The 20,790-nt window shown below is 38.6% G+C and overlaps 1 protein-coding gene across 33 annotated transcripts in view; it reads left to right on the top strand.

Annotated features, from left to right (window-relative positions):
* The window catches only part of MAP2 (microtubule associated protein 2), a 284,984-nt gene extending 264,893 nt beyond the window's left edge, over positions 1 to 20,091 (top strand). For 18 of the 33 annotated variants that reach the window (XM_058532876.1, XM_058532884.1, XM_058532887.1 and 15 more), the window contains 4 exons: positions 9,642 to 9,734; positions 11,746 to 11,827; positions 15,894 to 16,006; positions 16,217 to 20,091. In XM_058532876.1, the coding sequence (XP_058388859.1) occupies positions 9,642 to 9,734; positions 11,746 to 11,827; positions 15,894 to 16,006; positions 16,217 to 16,432 (504 nt within the window). In that variant the 3' untranslated portion in view covers positions 16,433 to 20,091. The remainder of the gene's footprint in view (positions 1 to 9,641; positions 9,735 to 11,745; positions 11,828 to 15,893; positions 16,007 to 16,216) is intronic. The other 15 variants (XM_058532885.1, XM_058532892.1, XM_058532893.1 and 12 more) reach the window with 1 other exon arrangement.
* The last annotated feature ends 699 nt before the right edge of the window (positions 20,092 to 20,790 follow it).

Consider the following 20,790-nt stretch of genomic DNA (forward strand, 5'->3'; position numbering starts at 1 on the left):
CAGACAGAACAAAAATAGCCTCAAAATCACAGTGTTGTTTAAGAAAATCTCTTCTTTCATAAGGCAAGTGTTAACCTGCTGCAAAATTATCCTATCACTGCCTCAGATGACTTGGAAAAAATCCACAACAGTGGAGTTACGAAGTGACTTTTGTTGGAGAAGCAGGAGGTATTCCGTGACAAGATAGGGAACAGATGGAAGGAAGATACTTGCCTTCTATCTCGTGATAGATAGTGTCAGTGCATTTAAAGTGGAGGAAGAAATGAATTGGGACATTGAGATGCACTGCAGTTGAACCGTCTTTGTGGAAGAAATATATTACTCAATACTTTAACACTGTCCCCTTAAAAGTGTCCTTGGGGGCCGGGCTCGTGGCTGAGTGGTTCAAGTTCTGCACGCTCCGCTTGGGCAGCCTGGGTTCGCGGGGCTGGTTCCCGAGCGCAGACCTATGCCACTTGTCAGCCATGTTGTGGCAGCATCCCACATACAAAATAGAAGAACATTGGTACAGATGTTAGCTCAGGGCTAATCTTCCTCAAGCAAAAAAAGAAAAAGAGGAAGATTGCCAATGGATGTTAACTCAGGGCGAGTCTTCCTCACCAAAAACAAACAAACAAAAAGCTTCCTTGCAGTGTATGGTCTTCTCAAATACAGGGAGCGAGGAGAGATTCTTTTTCTACACGTTAAACTGGAAGTTTTGACTGGATTGTTAGAGTTCCACTTGCTAGAATGACAAGGAAAAACTTTGATGTTCAAGTTTCTTAGAAAGTATCAAAATGATGTACTAAAGACCCTTGTTTTCTGTTTTTTTTTTTTTCTGTTTTTTTTGTGAGGAGATCAGCTCTGTGCTAACATCTGCCAATCCTCCTCTTTTTGCTGAGGAAGACTGGCCCTGGGCTAACATCCATGCCCATCTTCCTCCACTTTATATGGGACGCTGCCACAGCATGGCTTGACAAGCAGTGCGTAGGTGCGCACCCGGGATCCGAACTGGTGAACCCCGGGCCACCGCAGCGGAGCACGCGCACTTAACCCCTTGCGCCACTGGGCCGGCCCCCAAGACCCTTGTTTTCTGATTAAAAATTCGTAAATACACACTGTTGGGGAAGTTGAAGCCACTGGCTTGTTGTTCCCAATTGGAATTTGATTATCCTAGGATATTTGAATGGACAGTGCCCAACCCAGAATCATTGAAGAGGACAGGACAATGCTGATACTTTCTGTAGGAGCCTGTAGGTATTGAGAAATATGTGGTCTGTAGGTATTGAGAAAAAGAGTCACACAATTCTTATTCATAAAAATGGGGGTAAGTTTGTAAATGTAACCTTAATTTTTCTGCACAGGGTCTATTGTCATAAAATTTGGAGTGGTTAGATTGTATATAAATAATTTAATTTTAAAAGCTTTCTTATTGTTGTTTTAAAGTTTGTACAATCACTAAGAATTGGGAGAGGAAACATAAAAAAAGATACAAGTATTGAAAATTCAGCAGCTTTCTAAACTGGGAAGCCTTATTATTTGCCCCACTTTGAACATTTATCCCTTTTCCACACATATAGGGTTTGTGCTTATGGCCATTATCTGTTCTGTTGAAGTGCCAACTTTCTGTTGGCAAAGAGACTCAACTCAGTGGCTCAGTTCAGTGAGGCAAATCAATGCCTAATGGAATAGATAAGCTAGCTGAAGATATGAGGAGCTGTACAGAAAGCAATAGAGTTAATCTTTTCAGCTAAAACATAAATACATTCTACTGGAAAGAACATATGCAATCCCGGATTCACTGTAGATGGTGAGCTTGGTCAGTTTAACTCAAGGTGTAAGTAAGACTTTCTTATTAATTTGAAACTATCTCAGTGTACTTAGCTCCCTAACCTACATTAAGTGTAAATATAAATTTTAGAATAAATAATGTTACCTTTTTAAGAATATAGCTGCTTGATTTAAACAAAGGTGGGAAAATAAACGATTTCTCTACGTGAATGGCATAAAAGAATTAGGCAACAACTCAGTAAATGGTACTTTTTACCTTTTCTATCTATAGATCAGGTTTTTTATAGGCACTTGGACGTATATGGAATACTCCTGCGTGTTTTGACAGGTTTCCTGTTTTTCCTCCACCAGCCTTGTGAAGACTCATACAAAGCACGATTTTTGTACCCTTGTGATAGTTGAAAGTTCCTAATGAGGTGGTTTCCCAGAGGCTGTTTCCATTTACAGCTTGTTGGATAGGGTGGTGGGTGGATCATGGTCTCTGCAAGCTGGTCTTGATGGGTTTGATTGAATGTCTTGTGAATTACATACTTTCTACTTCATTTGTGGGCAGTCCATCATTTTCAGGTCAGCTGGACTAACGATGGTGGCTTCTTCAAGCCAAGACACTCCTGTTCAAGGAAAGAACAGTACTCGTGTTTTATAGAAAGAATCTTTTAGGATTTGTCAGCTATATACTTTCGCAATCAGTGTTGCCCTGCCATCTTTTTTAAAAATTTATTTAGATAAATCCATTAGACTAGAACCTATGAAGTATTTCTTTACATTCTAGAATTAAATTTCTCAGTTCTGTATGGATCCATTGAATTAAGAAACGTTGGAGGCCAGAGGTATTCAGCTCCTTATAGCCCAACTTTCACATTTTCACAAAATAAGAAACCAAAGTTCTCACATTACCCACATCTTACGTATAAGACTTCTAATATCATTCTTTAATGGCTGAGCTATAAAGTCGGGTTCTATAATTTTGTATTTAATGAATAATCACTTGTCTACAAAGTATACAATTTTATATACCTTAGTCTTTTTTTGTTCGCTTTAACTTTCATCACACAACATGAAAATGGTAATTTTATTTAACATTCCCTTCCACACCAAGGTTTTATCACATCAGGATTGGAATTTGAAGCTTCTGAACTTTTATAATAAAAGGCCACATAGATCTTTGAGAGTAGAAAGTTCACATTAAATTATCATATTTTATCATTTTTTAATATTATTATAGCTATTCAAATAATAGGACTTTAATATTGCCAAATCAAAAATCTAAGAGTCTTTTCATTTCCCTTCCCATCATCCCACATCCTGGCCATCTTTAAGTGCTACTGATTTTGTGCCCCAAATAGCTCTTAAATCTGCCCATTTCTCTCAGTCTACTCTGCTCCACCCCAGCTCAGGACACAGTATCCCTGGTCAGTGTCACTGCAGTGGTGGTGAACTGGTCTCCCTAGATGTTCTTCCCTCTACTGATGTACTCTCCATGTGTAGCCAGTGCTCTCAGCACATTTGCAATTAAACATTCCACAGTACAACTAGTTATTTAGTGTCTATCTTGTCTCACCTACTAGACCATAAGCTCCATAAAATCAGGGATGAGGCCTGTCTTGTCCTCAGGGTCCAGTATGTAGCTGATGGTCAATAACTATTTGCAGAGTGACAGTCGAATGAAGCTGGTGTACCATATGAGTGGAGAGGTGAGTTCTTCCTAGTGACTTGTTGAATGAGTGTGAACGTTCAATGCTGTGACAGTGATTACCCAAAGAAACTTCCCGTGTCTGGACCACAGTGAATTTTGGCTAAAAGAATATTGGACCAAGAGGTAGGACCTGAGTTCTTGGTCCAGCTTTTCTATTACCTTATTGTGTGACCTTAGACACTGAGCTCTCTGGTCCTCAGGTTTCTTATTTATAGAATAGAAGCAACAAAATAATACTTGTTTTTGTATATAGCACCTTCTCATTTAAATAGACTATGTGGTCACTTTAAGCTCTCAAATCCATGGTTTTACTTAGAGCATGATAATATTTTTTCATTGCAGCTCATCAAAAAACATTCATTAAGGTTTTCTTGTAGACTGCATAAATATTTGTGGGCAAGCTGAAGTTGAGTGAAAAAGCAGTGTTTCTGAAATAGAAGAGGAGTATAATTGGGGAAAAGGGAGCATTAGAGAGAGGAAGGAGGGGATGAAATGAGTGAAGCATGGAGTGGAATCTTGTTAGTATTTTCTTATAAAGTTTTAGGCATTATCCTGAGACTTTTTTAGGCCTTCCACATGCTAATTTGAACAAGTTGCTTATAATTTTACATTCAAGGGGAAAAATGGGCTTAATTCTGGAAGCAACTAATAAATTATAGTGAAAAGGATTTTTTCTTGTTATATAAAATTATGATGGTCACCACTGTGAAGGTCTACTGAGTGCTATTATCGTATGGGCATGTTTATAAAATTGTATATTTTATAAACAAAAAGAGAAGGATTGAAGCTTATTTAGCTTATTTTTTCTCATTTGCATATTTATTCTTTCATCAAACATTTACTAAGACTCTGCTGGGTACTATATGACGGAAGGGGGATGAGAGACAATAAGACATGGTCTCTGTAATCTGGGAGAAAGGAAGTGAGTTTTCTCCTTTTCTTGTTCTCCCCTAGTGTCTTGCCCTTATTTAATTTTAAGTTCTTTCCAAGCCATTTCTTTTCATCTCCTTAGGGCTACAAATAAGTGCTGAATAAGAGGAGTAATAAAATACCCCATGACCTTTAAAATACTGTCAGTCAACCCAGCGTGAAGAAAAACTGTTCACTGAAATACATTACATTATATTGGCAAGGTATTTTTTTTTTGCTATCAAAGTCATCATTGTCTCAAAATGAAAGCTCCTTGATATCTGAGACCCTGTCTTTATGCAATAGAACTTTTATAACTATAATTCCAGTATCTTTTGTAGGGTAATGAAAAGTTTTGGAGCTAGGCTTCATAATTATTAATTATTAAAAACTATGAAAAAATTACTACTTTGGGTTTACAAAGTTGAGGCCTGTAAGATCCTTTTTTGTTTGCTGTTCATTTGCAAGCCAAACAGGGACATGGGAACAGCTTGAATCTCAAGTTGTTTTCAAACAACTGAACAGACTTTTTAAAAGTTTACCAACTTGGTCCACTATTATTTAAAGTTTCTTAAAAATTTAAACTAAAGAAAAAATGTAATGTCAAGAAATTATGGCATATGAACTCATTATCTGTTAGTTTTCATGAATCACAGTGACTGCTGTGTTCGTACCTTTCCTTCCAGTTCCCGTTGAGAGACCATGTAAAATATTTAACAGTGGGTCTAATGACTAAACTCAATATCTGTTCCACCAAAAAGCTCTTTCCAAATTTTTCAGCGCATCCATTCACCCCAAGGTTTTCCAGTGTGGTTCTACTTTCCGTGCTGTGTGGCACAGCCTGCATAGGAAAATTGGGCTAACACCTTAATGGGCCCTCCAACTCGTCCTTTTCCTCTAAATTTAGAGTTCTGTGGAATTGTATGTTTTGACATAAACTGTTATTTCTATTTAAATGTGTAGTCAAATATATTTATTGTTTATATTCGATATACTTAGTTTTGAATAAGTAATTGGTCAGTGTAGGCAAGGTTAATTAAAATTCAGAATGGACTATAAAGTTTGTTTACCTGTATAGTATGTTAGCACAGGGTTATTTACAGATGAGCCTTTGAAAAACATCATCTATTCCAGAGAACTTTCAATCTTCAGGAATATCTGATGTAGTCATATTTTTGTTTTAATACATGATGCCTCAGGACTCTATAGAAGCTAGATAAATGGTTTTCATTAAAGCTTAATCCCCTATAAAGTTGGGTGCCACTAGCCACTACCCTTTCAAAAAAAAAATCATTCTTTCTAAGACAACCTTGGCTGGAGGAATAAAGAGATGATGTTGCAATTGAGGTTCACACCTAGAGGATGCCTGAGGGTCTAGCAGTACATTGTGCAAGAGCTGAGAACAGAATCCACTCTTCTGGACTCCCTGTTATTCTCCATATCTCACCATCTTGAGCTGACGTGTGAGTCTATTGATAAAAGAAGCAACATCAGAGAATATCAAATTAAGAAAAAAAGGTCGAAATTCCATTGCTCAAGAAATTCAAGTTGACATTGGGATTAATGTCTCTTGTTTATGAATTGTTTTACTAAAAACTATAAGTTAGGATTGTATTTTATTTCACTTTACATGTTTCATATTTCCGGCTAACCTCTAGTAAGAGAGATTTGTTCTTGCCTGCAGGCATATCCTGCATTTTGTCTTCTTGTCTTTTCTTAGAGTAACCCCATTTTGGGGGAAAAAAATTAATTTCTTTAAAGGAGCAATTAAACTTATATACAGAGAGAGTACAGTAGCAGATCATTTCACTTGAACTGTCGTGATAAAGTCCAACTAGAGTCACACCAGAAATATCCAGAAAGTAAATACACTGTCTTCCCTAGCATGGTGAAGGAATAGATAGAATTAGTAAAAAGTAAAATTAAATAATTCTAATTAATTATTCAATTACATTAATCTATTCTTTATGACTCTTGCTTATATGACCTCATGTGAATGAGAAGTCACCTGTGTATGCAAGGAAGTCACCAGCATTTGCCCATGAGAATGAAATCCTTTTTTGCCAGCCTCTCACTGGAGGTCCCGGTTAGGCTGAGCCTTGAAGGATGATCTGTTAGACTCAGCTTGGAATGGGGGCATTCTATTGAGACATAAAGAAGGCATGGGGATGAACTTGAAAATATCAACCTGAAGATTTAAGGCCCTTAAAGTATGGAATGTAACACGGTCTGGACCAAAGGTAAAATAATAAGAGAGGGCTCAGAAATCAGAATTGCTGAGAACCCTGATTGCCTAAGAAATTTTGATGCATTTAATAGGAAATAGGGAGGTTGGGAGAATTCTGAATAAGGCAGAGCTTTAGGAAGATGATCCAGTTGATCAATATAACACATTTCACTTTCACTGTGAAGTGTGCAGAAGGAAAGATTGTCACATTCTTTCAGATCACCCAATTTTGCATTAATAGTGCAAGTAAAAATTTTGGTTGAAAGAAATTGACAAAGATTAAAATGTAGTTTAGGGTTAATCTTGGGTAATCGTTATTCAAATATTTTTCCTCCATATCATGAATAAAGAAAAATTAGCTCATTTGTCAAATAGAAGTTGGTTATATTTTTTCTAGACAGTCTCTAAGATGTTAAAATAATTTTCCCTTGACCTAGGCTTTTAGGAAAACAAAAGTTCAATGAAAATTTCTCCCCAAACAAAGTAATTTTTATTTGGATCCATCCATAGAGAGTTAAAACGCAACTCTCTGATAAAAAAACTAATCTGGAATAAAGCTTTTTCCTTCACAGCAGCCATCTGTTTTTCTACTTTATGGAATGGTTTCTGAGGACTGCTGGTATTTGTGGAATTAACTCTCTAAAGTGTTAGCTATTTGTAAAGGATCCTAGAGATCTTTGCCATGAAGTGTTTTGTAATTTTGCTAAGACATAAATGCGAGTCACATGGACTAGCTTGCTCAGGTGCAAGCTGTCAAGTTGGGGCATTAGTCTTAGTGAGCATCAAACATCCACTGCCCAAAGTGGTTTTGTGTCTGTCTACTCGACCATCAAGCAAGATGGTGAATGTCATACTTTGCCTTGTTTTAGACAAAAGCAATATACTATGAAGCTATTGCAAATGTGGAAATACGTAAAGAACATGCCATTAATGGATTTCGAAGGTCTGCTTCCCATTATAGATGGAGTATCGATTGAGCAGGCATAGGTTGAGAAAGTCTACCATCAATAAAGACCAGCTCTTTGTTTCACTGGAAAAATCTATGACTCTCTGGAAAATCTGGGGAAAATCGACCTCAGTTGGCCTTTAAGTTTTAGGGTTTTAAGATTTAAATCATCTCTAAGTAATGCTGGCAGTGTGTGTGACCCCTTTGGGTTTGAATCATTTATTTTGGAAATCATAAAAATTGTCAAACAGTTGATTGTTCAGAGTCAGATTCATGCAACTGAATTTGGAATTTCCATTTTTGCAAAAAGTGAATCAGATTTAACATTTGGCTTTGATCACTTGGTAATGAGTCACTTGATTGGTACTCTAATGATCTCAAAGTTAAAATTTGTAAGGGAAATAAGGGACCCTGTATATCCCCAGGATTAGAAAAATGGCTTAGATGAATTCTGTTTCATTGCCAAAATAACTAGATCCTCATGGAGAATAATTAAAAGTATTTTTATTATTACAAATAATAAATCAAAATGATTTGCTTTTTAAAAATCGTTTATCTATGAGGTTTGAAATGTAATGGCCCTTACTCAAAGTTGTCCACCTCTACAGTTTATGTGAAACAGAGTGCAACTACACTTATTGTCAATACAGACTCTGTGATAGCCTTCCTTTTTTTTAAAATTGGAATTTTTATTATGCCCTAAAGAGTGGCCCAATCATCATGTCTTCTGAATTCAGATTTTGACAAGAGGCCCTTCCTTGGGCTGCTGATGAGAGCTGTCAGTGATATTTCCCTGCAAGGGACAAGTTATCTTGCCACTGTCAGACAGGCGCTGTGATTTAAGCTTTGTCTAGTTAAAAATAGTCAGGAGTCAGTGTCCTCTTGAATTTTCTACTGTGTTTTGCAAATACCAAGAAATGTGAAACCATTCTTGGAGATGGCTGTATATCTAGGATAAACTTTCTTAGCTTTTTTTTATGAGGCTAAACTGTCCTCTAAAGCATTGAAAACATGATTTCTCTTTAGCTCTTGGGCGCATGGGGGGAGGAGGAGCCAAAGTAAAATCAAATAAACAACAACAAAAATAAGCCTTCTGGAACTTCCATGCCTACAGTGCTCATCTGCTGTCCAAAACATGCAAAATTCAAAAGACACGTGAAAGAAGTCATGAGAGTTATTACTTTGCACATTACATTACACTGGAGTAATATCTTTCCAGATTTGGATTTGCTGTCATCTTCAAGATAAGTACAGGACTTCCTGAAAACAGAAATAAAACAATTAACCTCAAATCTGTTGAACCCAACCAAGGCCTGGACTACGTCTACATGACCTAGTGCAAGTCATCTAACTGATGGTCCTTGGTTTTCTCCCCACTAAAAATGGAAAGAATGCTTCCACACTGACCATCCAAGGGTAATGGCTGTTTGTAAGCTGTTGTCAGAGAGAGGCCTTTCAGAGGCCACTGAACCAAACCTGCAAGGGAAGCATAAAGCCCTTTCAGCAGAGGAGGCCCAGAGCCTCCTGGTTGACCCTCTTGGGAAACCAGGGGTTCTTCCCCTGGGTGAATGAGAACCCTCACCTGTAGCATTCAGCCAGCCTGGTTGTAAACCTCCCCTGTGCTGTGTGGACCAATAATATAGTCAAGTCAAGTGTACCAGGTGATTTGTAATTGTGATGGCTGGCACTGTAGAGGTGAGGGGATAGGGCACTGGTGTATCCTGCAGGATCCCTGGCTGAACTACACTATTAGACCCTCCGTGGAGTGGACCTGAGTCCCAATGTTGCCCACAATATTGGAAGCCTCCTCCTCACAGATAATCCAAGTTTTGTTTTTCCATTCCTCTAATCGTTTCCAGATTATACCTGCCTATAGCTGGGATATGTAAGGCTATCGAGCATTTGGCCCTTGGGGGTACAGGGCTCATATTTATATGATAGATCTGCACTTTCAGTTCCCGTGTTAGTTTTTTCTCGTAAATGATTATGCAGGTGGAAGGGAGTTTAGAGCTTTGACGCTATCCTTTCTGGTTCCCTGTACTCAGAATATTGAAAGAAAAATGCACAGTGAAGTTACCTCCAATTCCTTTTAGGTTAGGATTTTAAACAAGAAGATCGATTTTAGCAAAGTTCAGTCCAGATGTGGCTCCAAGGATAACATCAAACATTCTGCCGGGGGTGGAAATGTAAGTAGAATCTTCTATTAGAAAGCTGTCCTGATTGTGTGGAGCCACCTGCACAGCCAGCACCCTTTCGCCTTTCTTGCCTCCCTCCCAACACACTCTCCCCTTCTCGTTGCTGCTCCACATGTGCCCCTGGTCTGGGAGCTTGTCAGCCTTGCGTTTTGGGTGATGGGCTTCCCATCCTTCTCTGTAAGATCATCAGCGAGTTTCTTGCTTTCATTGAGGAAGAAAACCTTAACGGGGTGCACGGTGGTTTTCAGGGGGATGGAAAACCCGCTTCACTTGCCAATTTTGTTTGCTGGCCTTCGGCTTCGAGGTATTTCCTTATACTGTCTCTACTCCTCCGCAGAAGTCAGCTGGGCACACGCTTTTCTAGCTCTATTTCCATTACTCTTGAGGCCAAGACTGATATCCCTGAAAGTACCTGTGTGTGGAATGTCAATCTTCAGTGCTTCATTATTCATGAGAGTTAACATATCGTTTGGAATAACACAAAACTGGTGAAACACAGTTCATCTGTAATTCAAAGTGGAAGGATTCAAGTCCCAGTATGCACTTTATCTTGATGGGATTTTTCCGGTCTCTTAAATTGAGCAGAAATAACTTCCTTTGAGAGAAAGGGGAAGATGAATCCGTGTTTCTCAAATGTAGTTGAGGCAGAGTTGAAACAGGCAAACTCAAGCTAAAGGAACATGGTTCTTCGTAAAATAAGAATGATAAAAAGGGTGAACCAGGCTGACTTTCTATTCTACAGATCCTATCGCTTAAACTTTAGGTTCTGGCCATCTGTGACTCAAGTAATTTAGAGTATCAAATCCAGAATTCTCACCTGTCTAATAACTCTTGGCTCCTTGCTCCTCAACTGGGCAGAGAGGAAGTCAAGCAGTGAAAGGAGAGACAAGCAAGTGCCTTACCAGAAACTGTCACCTGATGCTCTAAGTAGCTCCACTGAGCATGAAAATGTCACTGTCATGGGAAGTCCACAGCAAGGCTTGCTGGGCTCCTTCAACAGTGCTGGGCTAAGACTCAGGGTCAGTATTTACGTTGACATGGTTACCTTGCCCCCTGTTGCCCTGACTATAAGTGCAAACCATGTGGTGCTCTCACAGAAGCAGTCTTAGTCCTGGTAAATAACTTGAGGGTATCAGAGGGTGGTAAATAACTTGAGGGTATCAGAGGGTGGACCCAGCTATCCTCTACTGCATGTCAAAACCCCCCGGTGGAAAAGGATAAATTGAGATAACTAACGATCTTAAAGTAAGTAGGGAGCTTCCGACCTCCAAAGCAATAGTCTAAAACTTTCCTCTAGAGAGGAATCACTTGTTTGAATATGCAGATTTCCTGGCCCCATTTCCACAGTGTCTGATTTAGTAATTCCCACGTGCTTCTGATGCAAATGGACAATGAACCACACTTGGAGAAGCACTGTTTTCAAATATCAGGAGAGGAGATAATTTCAATGAAATACAAAGAAGAAAAAAATGTTATCATTTTATAATTTGGTGTGCAAGAAAATTCCATTTAGCCAAGACATGACAATATTTTAGAAAAGCATGTTTAGAGCTTTCTTCTTCTTGTATCTTAAAGCAATGTTGATCTTCTTGTATCTGTGAGCAATGTTGGTCACTTTTATATAAAAATCACTTTTTAAAGAGTAATTCATCTCTTCACTTGGCTCTTTGCTTATGGAAAGGTTTAACATGGTGTGGCTTCATTTTCTGAGTGGAAGCTTGCCTTATTAATCCAGATGTTTCTGTCCTCTTGTGGCATGATCTCTTTTCTACTAATAAAGTCTTCTCTTCTAGGATTTTCTTTCTCTTGGGTCCTTCTTTCCAACCAAACATGGGAGAACATATGGGAGGTTATGTTTTCCTGCGTGTGTGCGCCTCTGTTTGGGTTTCTGTATATGTTGTTGTGTGTTCTGAGTTTGGATATGTTTCTAGATTTTATGTATGAGCTTGGGGGCTTGGCCACGTCTAAACTATTTTAAGCATATTTGATGTGGTTCACACAGGTACAGATTGTTACCAAGAAGATAGATCTAAGCCATGTGACATCCAAATGTGGCTCTCTGAAGAACATTCGCCACAGGCCAGGTAAATAAGTACTTTTTATTAGTTTGAGAAATATTGAATTGGATTCAACAAAATGACAAGCAAAATTTTTGTTGTTTTGAAATACCTAATTGGAAGGACATTTCAAAATCCTGATACTTCATGCTTTTAATAGAAAGTTAGAAATTCCAAGGCATCTTCATTTGGACAAGTAAACTCAAGTGCCACAGAGAGGCCACATATCATAGGACAGGTTAAAAATTAAAAGGTGTATAAGATTCGCTAATCTCTATGTACTCAACATGCTTATTGGCGCTCTTTTGAAATATATAGTCTATAAAATACATTGGGCCATGTATTCTTACATAATTACATGGACTGAAAGCAGAATTTCCAAAGATTTTTCATGAAATTGTTTCTCTACATTATGTGAAATAAGGATTGTGCTTAAGCAAAGCTAAAGAAATTTATCTGCTGAATTTCTCAGATCTTTTTAGTAGCTCAGTAAGCATTGTGAATCCTCAGCAGAATGAAGTGCTTCCCCAACTCATTAGACCATGGACCTCTTGTTTCTCTAGAAAATCTCATAGGATTAGTGCTCTAAAGTGAAATTTATATGCATACTTGCTGGGGACCTTTCGCTCTTTAAAGTGTGAATCTGACATATTATGAGTCATTTTTTCTGAATATCACATGATATATATTTTTGCTAAATTCCACCTCCATGCATATTTAAATAATGGAAAACTATAAGATTTGTAATTTTCTTGAGAATATTTTGACACAATTTATATACAACGTTGGATTATAGAAAGACAAGAGGAAGCAATTGGTTTTAACCATCTGTTCTCGACATCTTAATTAAATCTGGGAATAGGTTTTTCCCATTAATCGTTGTCCCAAATGTTGTCAGAAACAAAGTATGAGAACAGTTGAGCGCAGTAGGATTTCTGACCAGGAGAAGATTACTAAGAAGAATGTATTAGTAAAAATAAAGGTAGGTGGGATAAGTTTCAAAATGGATAAATGCATTGGAAACATGTCTAGAAATCAGGCTCCACTTTGGCAAAGGGTATTCATAAAGCAAGTCAAGGAGTTAGGAACTATATCTATGGAATCTCCATTACTGGTTTCAGAACTGCTACCCTGGAATTAGCTTCTCCATCATCCACGAGGCGGCAGGGACATGCTGTCTACTGTGTATCTTCCCAATTCCCCTGTCTGTAACTCAGGCCTACAAACACTTAGTTGAGTTTGAACTGCTGTGCCAACAGTATGACTGAAGTATTTGGCCACACTACCTATTTTCTTCCAGAGTACAAAATAAAATATTGGATTCTTTAATTTCAGACAGTAAGTATACAGTCAGTCAAATTCGCCTGGGGTCTTGATGCACAGAAAAATCTTATACAGATAAGGAAATATCCTGTGTAAGATTTCCTGGTCGTAAAAGGTCATGGACTCCCACCTATTTCTAAATCTAGCTTTTCTATAATAACTGAATCAGATGACTAAATTCATAAAGACGTGTTAGCACAATGATCCTTGACAACAGCAAGCTTTTCACAAAGTTGCTTTGGAATGTGGAATGTCTAAGGAGAAAATGAAGGAAACAGTTCAACACCTGGAGACACAAATTGAAATATCTGGGCTTATCAACTTCACTTTAGGACACATGAAGCTGATAAAAATTATAGTCTTTCACAATTACTGCACCAGGTGGGTGCTAGAATTCCTCAGAACCAAAGGCATAGCTCTCTGAATCCAAATGGGCTTCTCTAATAGTTACATAAAATTTTTTAGTAGGACTTCAACAAAAATAGACTTCTCAAACTTCGTTTTCTGAATATGTCAATATTAAATTATTATTTTTTCCTCTAAAAATACAGTTCAACAAAAATTTTAACAAGGTTATATTGACACAACATATAATCATAAAATAAAGCTTGAAAAGGCAATTTCTATCAGAGGCTACCAAAAAATGGAAAAGTAAGATCCCAAGAAAGTTGATCTCACCAGTTGAAAGGTCAGTATCCTCCCACCTCTAACCAAGATGAGTGTGTTTTATGATTCACACTAATCCTGTCACAGCCAGCAGATGAGACCCACCTGGCCAGGTAAAATTCTGGGAGAATAACACTTCCTGCAATAATGCGTATTTTGAGAGAAGGCCAACTACAGGTCTCCTGTAAGCATGAATTAACATCATGCGTGTCCTAAGCCTTCAGGAGACGAATGAATGGATGTATCTTCGATGGTAATTCAATAACACTGTATAATTTCAAGGGGCCCCTGCCCAAGTAGTTGAGTGTTAATATAAATGTCTAGGTATCGCATGAGAAAAACACCCTGAAAGACCTCTGAAGCCTTAACAGACCTTTCTCTTTGATCTACAGAGATAAATAAGCATCAAGAGCCCAAAATTGAAAATCTTTTCCATGTTTCCATAAAGTCCCGCAGGTATTTTCCCCAAATCAAAATCCCAAGAGAAATGCAATGATAGTAGAGGATCATATTGCTTGCCACTGGCCTTCCAGAAAAATGCCTACAGCCAAAACCAAGCTGCTAATGAAAGTGAAAGCAAATCTCTTAGGTGGAAATGGGTAAAGGAGTGTAATCCAGCTTCTTTCCAGGTCAGAGACATCAGCAGACACTCAGAAGCACTCAAGGGCAAGCTAAAGGACAAGAGATACCTAGCCAGTGTAGAACTCTGCATTTGCAAGCCTGAGACAGGCATGCAGAGGTCAGGAGACCACACTGAAGGGTGGCACGTGGCACTCTCATCTCTCAGCAGATCCTTGAGTTTCAGACTAATTAGCATTTAGGGAAATGGCATGGTCAAAGCTGTCTCAATATTATCAGATCAAAGTCAGTGTCAGGTCGGTCCTATGGCATCTGTACAATGGGCTCTCCTAAGATTCTATTCCTGGGGCCGGCCCCGTGGCGCAAGCGGTTAAGTGCGCACGCTCCGCCGCGGCAGCCCAGGGTTTACCGGTTTGGATCCTGGGCGCGCACCGACGCACCGCTTGGCAAGCCGTGCTGTGGCGGCGTCCCATATAAAGTGGAGGAAGATGGGCATGGATGTTAGCCCAGGGCCAGTCTTCCTCAGCAAAAAGAGGAGGATTGGCAGATGTTAGCTCAGGGCCGATCTTCCTGAAGAAAAAAAAAAAAATAAGATTCTATTCCTGTCGCTGCATCTGCTGATTAAAATGGGAAGCTCTGAAAGCTTACTAGTTATAAACGACTTAGCTCCTGACTCCGGTTTCATCAGTCAGGCTATCAGTACTGAAGGTTTACAAATGAATGTATTACCCTTGCACACTATTTCTAGCGTAATAGGTCTTTGGACGAGTGACCTATTACCATGAAGAAGGATAAAGAAGAGCTTTATTTCAGTTTAATTTGCTCCCTTAGGAATAAGAGACCGAATGATCCACGTTTTAGAAAGGGTGCAATAGGATATTTTCGTTGTGTTACTTCTAGAGTTTTTATTATTCAGAGAAGAAAAACCCCTCAGGGGGCCCTGAGAGAGAAGGTGTCATTTGGGTTTTAAATGGTTAGAGGAGCCGCTTAAACAAAAAGTAAATGGGGACAAGGACTATGACCCTAAAGTCCTTGTCTCATAGCCAAGTAGATTCCCATGGCGTAGGGGTTATTCTTGGGGGTGATAACTCTGAAACACAGTTTTTAAAAGAGAGCCTTTGGTGAGATTCAAAGAACAGAATAACCAAAGCCAGACTTCAAAGAAAGTGAATAATACTGGAAGCCTCAAAGCTGCAACCAAACCATAGTGTCAAAAAAAAAAGAAAGAAAGAAAGAAAGAAAGACCCCTCTATCTTAGGTTAGACATGGGTAGAGGAGAAAGGTGTTAACGTGTAAAGCAATCCGTATAATGGTACAAAAAGGATGTCGTTATCTTAGGCAGTATGGGGAAAATGATATGGACTAGAAATTCTGAGATTCCTTTCACATCCATGGTCGGAGGGATAGTAGAGTTAAATAAGTTTGTGGTTTGCAATCGTGTTGTAATCGTTTTTGGGAAACAGTCACCACAAATATAACATTTAATTTTAGCAAGGGATTTAAAAGCCTTTCTCCTCTCCTCTAGGTGGTGGGCGTGTGAAAATTGAGAGTGTAAAACTGGATTTCAAAGAAAAGGCCCAAGCTAAAGTAGGTTCGCTTGACAATGCTCACCACGTACCTGGAGGTGGTAATGTCAAGGTAAGAAGCAAGGGCATGAGCCGATCTTGTCTTTTTTTTAAATCCTTCTGAAATACTCTTCATCAAAATGGGTCCCAGATTGAAGTACAAGAAGTAGGGATGGCAGAGCTGAATAGCAGTGACATTGACATCAGCTCTGGGATATAGAGAAAGAGCTAGAAGCCAGTTAAGATGCTTGAGTTAACGAGGACTGATGCTTGTCTTGAACAGATTGACAGCCAAAAGTTGAACTTCAGAGAGCACGCTAAGGCCCGCGTGGACCATGGGGCTGAGATCATTACGCAGTCCCCGGGCAGATCCAGCGTGGCCTCCCCTCGACGACTCAGCAACGTCTCCTCTTCTGGAAGCATCAACCTGCTCGAATCCCCTCAGCTGGCCACTTTGGCCGAGGATGTCACTGCTGCACTTGCTAAGCAGGGCTTGTGAATATTTCTCATTTAGCTTTGAAGTAATAACGTTTAGGCATGAGCTCTTGGCAGGAATGGGCTCTGAGCAGGTGTTATATTCATTCTTTACAATCCGTAAAATAAATAATCTCATTCCCAAACTGTAGTCATTGTTACAATTTTATAAAAAAAAAACATGAATAGTATATGCAGAAATTGACTTGATTTCCATTCGCAACAGGAAGACGCTGGCTTTACATGAGTACAATTGGACAATTATTTTTGCTCTGCTCTGTTTTGCATGGAGAATTATTATTTCAAAAATTGCATTTTTACCTTTCATGTGCCTGAAGGCTATCCACTACGTTCTGAAAGGCCTTGTTAAAATCCAAGCTGCTCATTTCACTGTTCTGTTGCTGGGTGAAAACACAAACGCTGCCCATTGTAACTTACTACAAGTCAAATTAAATCAGGAGTCTGATTGCAGGAAGGGAAGAGCATGTAAGAAATACGTTTTTTTTTAAATGTTATTTTGTATAAATGGGAAGAAAGATTCAATTAAGTTATTAACATTTTGGACCTGGATTATTATATCAGAGTATAAGTAAGTCAATCCAATAAATTATTTAACTAATTAAAAAATAGGTACAAAGCCTTGGAGCTGCAGTTGAGGAAGTGGTGTAGAAGTGCATCTCTTAGGAATGTTGCACTTTCATTAGGACGGACTCGTGTCTGATTAGAATGTCAGTTGATCAGCTAGATTTGTGTCCACACTACCAGTTTCACACCCTTTTCCATCTGTTTGATACAGTATTATAGATATAAATATATATATATTTCTCTGTGGCCATTTGTGATACTTCCTCATATACTTGAATATTATACTTCCTTATTCACAGTATCTGTGTCTCCTGCACCCTTTGGTGTTACAATTTTAGGTATGTGAAAGTAGCTGTTAGCAGGGTTCTTTCCCTATTTAAAAAAAAAATTACGTTAAAAAAGACAAAATGTTTTAGCATGAAGTTGCTTTCTGTAACAACTCAAAGCTGTAACCCTGTTTTAGTGCCAGATACAAGTCTCTTCCGTGATGCTAGAAAAATTTATTTTTCTTTGCTTTCACCAACATGGAGTTTGTGGGGGTGGGTCCAGTTATACATAAAAGGATTTATAGATTGTTGGTTTAAGATTATGGGTTTATCTAATTTTGAATCACGGAATAGTTTGGGTTTTATTCCTGTAATCATTCATGAAACAGACTTCCTAAGATTTCTTTTTTTTTTTCCCCCCATTTGCTAAAGTTGAAACTGACAACAGTGGGAGCTTGGGACATGGTAGCCCATTCTTCCAAATAATACCTGCTTGTTAAATTATCTGATAGAAGATGTTTGGCTTCCTTACTCAAAGTAAAGATTCCTTGATCAGAAGGGAAAAATACAGTATTTGGAGAAGCTAGAGCTGCAAAACATGTGAGATGCAGGTATTTATCTAAATCAGTTTTTTCACGACTCCAAGATTGCACTCTATAAAGGAACAATGACTGACTTAAGTATTACTTACCAGTGGATAACTGTTCTGACTTTTTATATGCAGTCTAGAAATCACAAATCAATTAATTAATTTCTCTCACAAATCATTCATCTTAGACTTATGAATAAACAATGAAATAGTCAATGGCCTGAATAAGGCAATGAGTTATCAGGCTAGGTGGATGCTTTTTAGTATTTTATCTATTCTTTTTCTTGCTCAGGGCTGGTAGGTTGGATCTGAACAGTTAAAGACAAATGGTCTGATAGGTATTTGAGCCAAATCAATTCCTGATTGATTAGAGGAAGAAATGATGAGCATGGATGGAGGCAACAAGGAAGGATAGTAGCATCTAAGAAAGATGCAAAGACAGAGAGACGTGGGTGCCATTTTGTGACCCACTGGATATTGCAATCAGTGTGACCTCCACAAAAGAAACTCCAGGAGCAAAATTCATTCTCAGCTAAGAGGTTTTACGTAGGCAAATCTGTCTGCAACCACTATAAATTAGTTATTTTATACGACAGTCAAAGTTAGAAACTACTGAGTAGGACTATGGATGTGTCTATTTTCTGCCTAATACTAGCTGTGAGGTTTGATTTGACCAATCTGGGCATTTTATTCATTAGCTTCTCTTGAAATGCACCAGAAAATAGGAGAAGAAAGAATAGTTGTGTGGAGACTTATGGTATTTTCTTACATGTTTGATAGTGGTAGATAGTGATTAAAATTCTCTAGAAAGAAGTGAATAGCTGATTAGAACAGGTTTAACATGTGAAACATATTTTTTTTCAACCTGGTTTAAGTTTTTTATAAAAGTTAATAAGTAAACATGCTCTACATATTAAAATTCAGTTTCTTACAAATACATGTCCAAAATAAAGATTATATAAAGCTCTAAATTATTAGATTTGGCGTTAAAACGTTTATTTCAAATCACAGCAAAATTATAATGAATAAATGCCCTTACTTTGTATGGAAATGCGATTCTTTATAAAATTAACAAAAAGAAACTGATAATTTGTACCAGTGAAAGAGAGAAACACACAGGCTAAATGTCTTCTTATGGGGATAAGGGCGGAACCCATCTTGCCTTCACTCTCAAGATTAACAATGCAAATTAAGCTTTTTGAACACCACTCTTGTGGGGACACCCATACGCTGATCTAGAAATTAAAACTTCATAGTTTCAATTCTAGATCTATTAATGCCAGTTTCTCTCTGGCTGTCGCCTTTGAGAACCTGTTTAAGGATACATAAGTAATCCAGAGCTGTCAAGAGTTAAAAGGCCAACTTCTCCAATGGACTCACTGTCTCTGGGTCACCTGCAACCAAGAATTGGGTACCTTACGAGGATGCAGGAAGGATCCGAGTTCACGATGAGTTTCAAAGGCCATGTTCATTAAGAACCTACTCTCTCTGGATTCTCCTGCTGAGTTCCAGCAGGGCGATGGGCTGAATCCCGCCCACAAGCAAGCCGCCTGTGTGACCCCGACTGGGCATGGCTGAAGAAGACTGAAGAGGGAACTTTGTTACATGGAAGAGTGCACTGATGGTAACTGGCCTTCTCCACACACTCATGTAGTAGTACAGCAGGAAATGCCATCATCAGCCGAAATACAACATTATGTCGACGTTATTAAAGAAATAATCATCTCAATGTGGTTGATTCTGACATAGCTGCAATTACAGTTTTTCTCCTATTTTTCATGCCACAATCTAGGTAGTAAAAAAAAAGTAGATTCATGGCTTGGAAAGGCAAATTCTAAGCATTCCTTCAAAGATTGATATGCTAAAATCAGCATTGATGTTTGTCTTTTTACACCTAGGAATTTTAGCCTGGGTATGTAGGTTGAGGCCAAGTCCCTCTGCAGGAAAAAGCTTATTTTTAAACTCAAAAAATGTCAATCATGAAAATCTACTTCAACTTTAGCAAAGAGGGAAAAAAAAATCAACGAAAAGTATACTCTGTATGCTGGGAATCCAGGGTTCCAACATGCCGCTACAAATCTGTGGGGGGTTTCTTTCTTCTGATGATCCTAGAGCCTGTCTCCATAGAAAGGCATTTCTTCAATGGCTGGTTGTAGTTAGTTTCATGTTTTTCAATCAAAATTTGCAAATGTATTTGTTGCTGTATAGTGATTGTTTTGCAAAATAAAATTGCTTGTCACCTAACTGATAGTTTCAGATTGTTTCTTTGTCTCTGGAAAATAAATATTAGTCTCAATCCAATCTAAGAAAAATTGTGACGAGAAGGCCACAATTATCAGCTGAATTCCTACTGTGTCAGGCCTTGTCACTACTGTATTAGCAGGATGCTGTCACAAGTGACAGAAACTCAAATTGAATTGGCCTCAGCATAAAGGCAAATTTATTGGTTCAAGTAACCAACTAGGCAGGAGTATCTGCCCCAGGCATGGATGGATCCAGACACTCAAAAGATGTCATTAAGAATCTTTCTTTTTCTAACTCTGGATCCAGGCTCTCAAAAGAGGTCATCAGGAATCTTTCTTTTTCCACATCTTAGTTCTGCTTCCTCTGTGTTGGCTTCATTCTCAGTCAGGCACCCCTTTCATGATGGTCACTGGAAGCTCCAGGTTTCACAACCTAGCAAAGAAAGCCTCTTTCCCTATAGCACTGGCCAAACTCCAGGGTCTGAGTCACCTCCTCACTTGTGCTGATTGGCCCGACTTGGGTCACATACCCAACTCTGTCACAGGTGGTTGGGGTAGAAGGAGAGGAAAGGGAGCAGTGGCCACATCTGAACCAGAGGAACTGATTTGGAGAGGAAATGTTCACTCCAAAGACAAGTCAGCCTGCTACTGCCAGAAGATGATAGAGGAATTGATCTGGTGCAGGCCATACAAAGAGACA

Source organism: Diceros bicornis, chromosome 37 (genome assembly GCF_020826845.1).
Source record: "Diceros bicornis minor isolate mBicDic1 chromosome 37, mDicBic1.mat.cur, whole genome shotgun sequence".
In the NCBI taxonomy this organism is placed as follows: domain Eukaryota; kingdom Metazoa; phylum Chordata; class Mammalia; order Perissodactyla; family Rhinocerotidae; genus Diceros; species Diceros bicornis.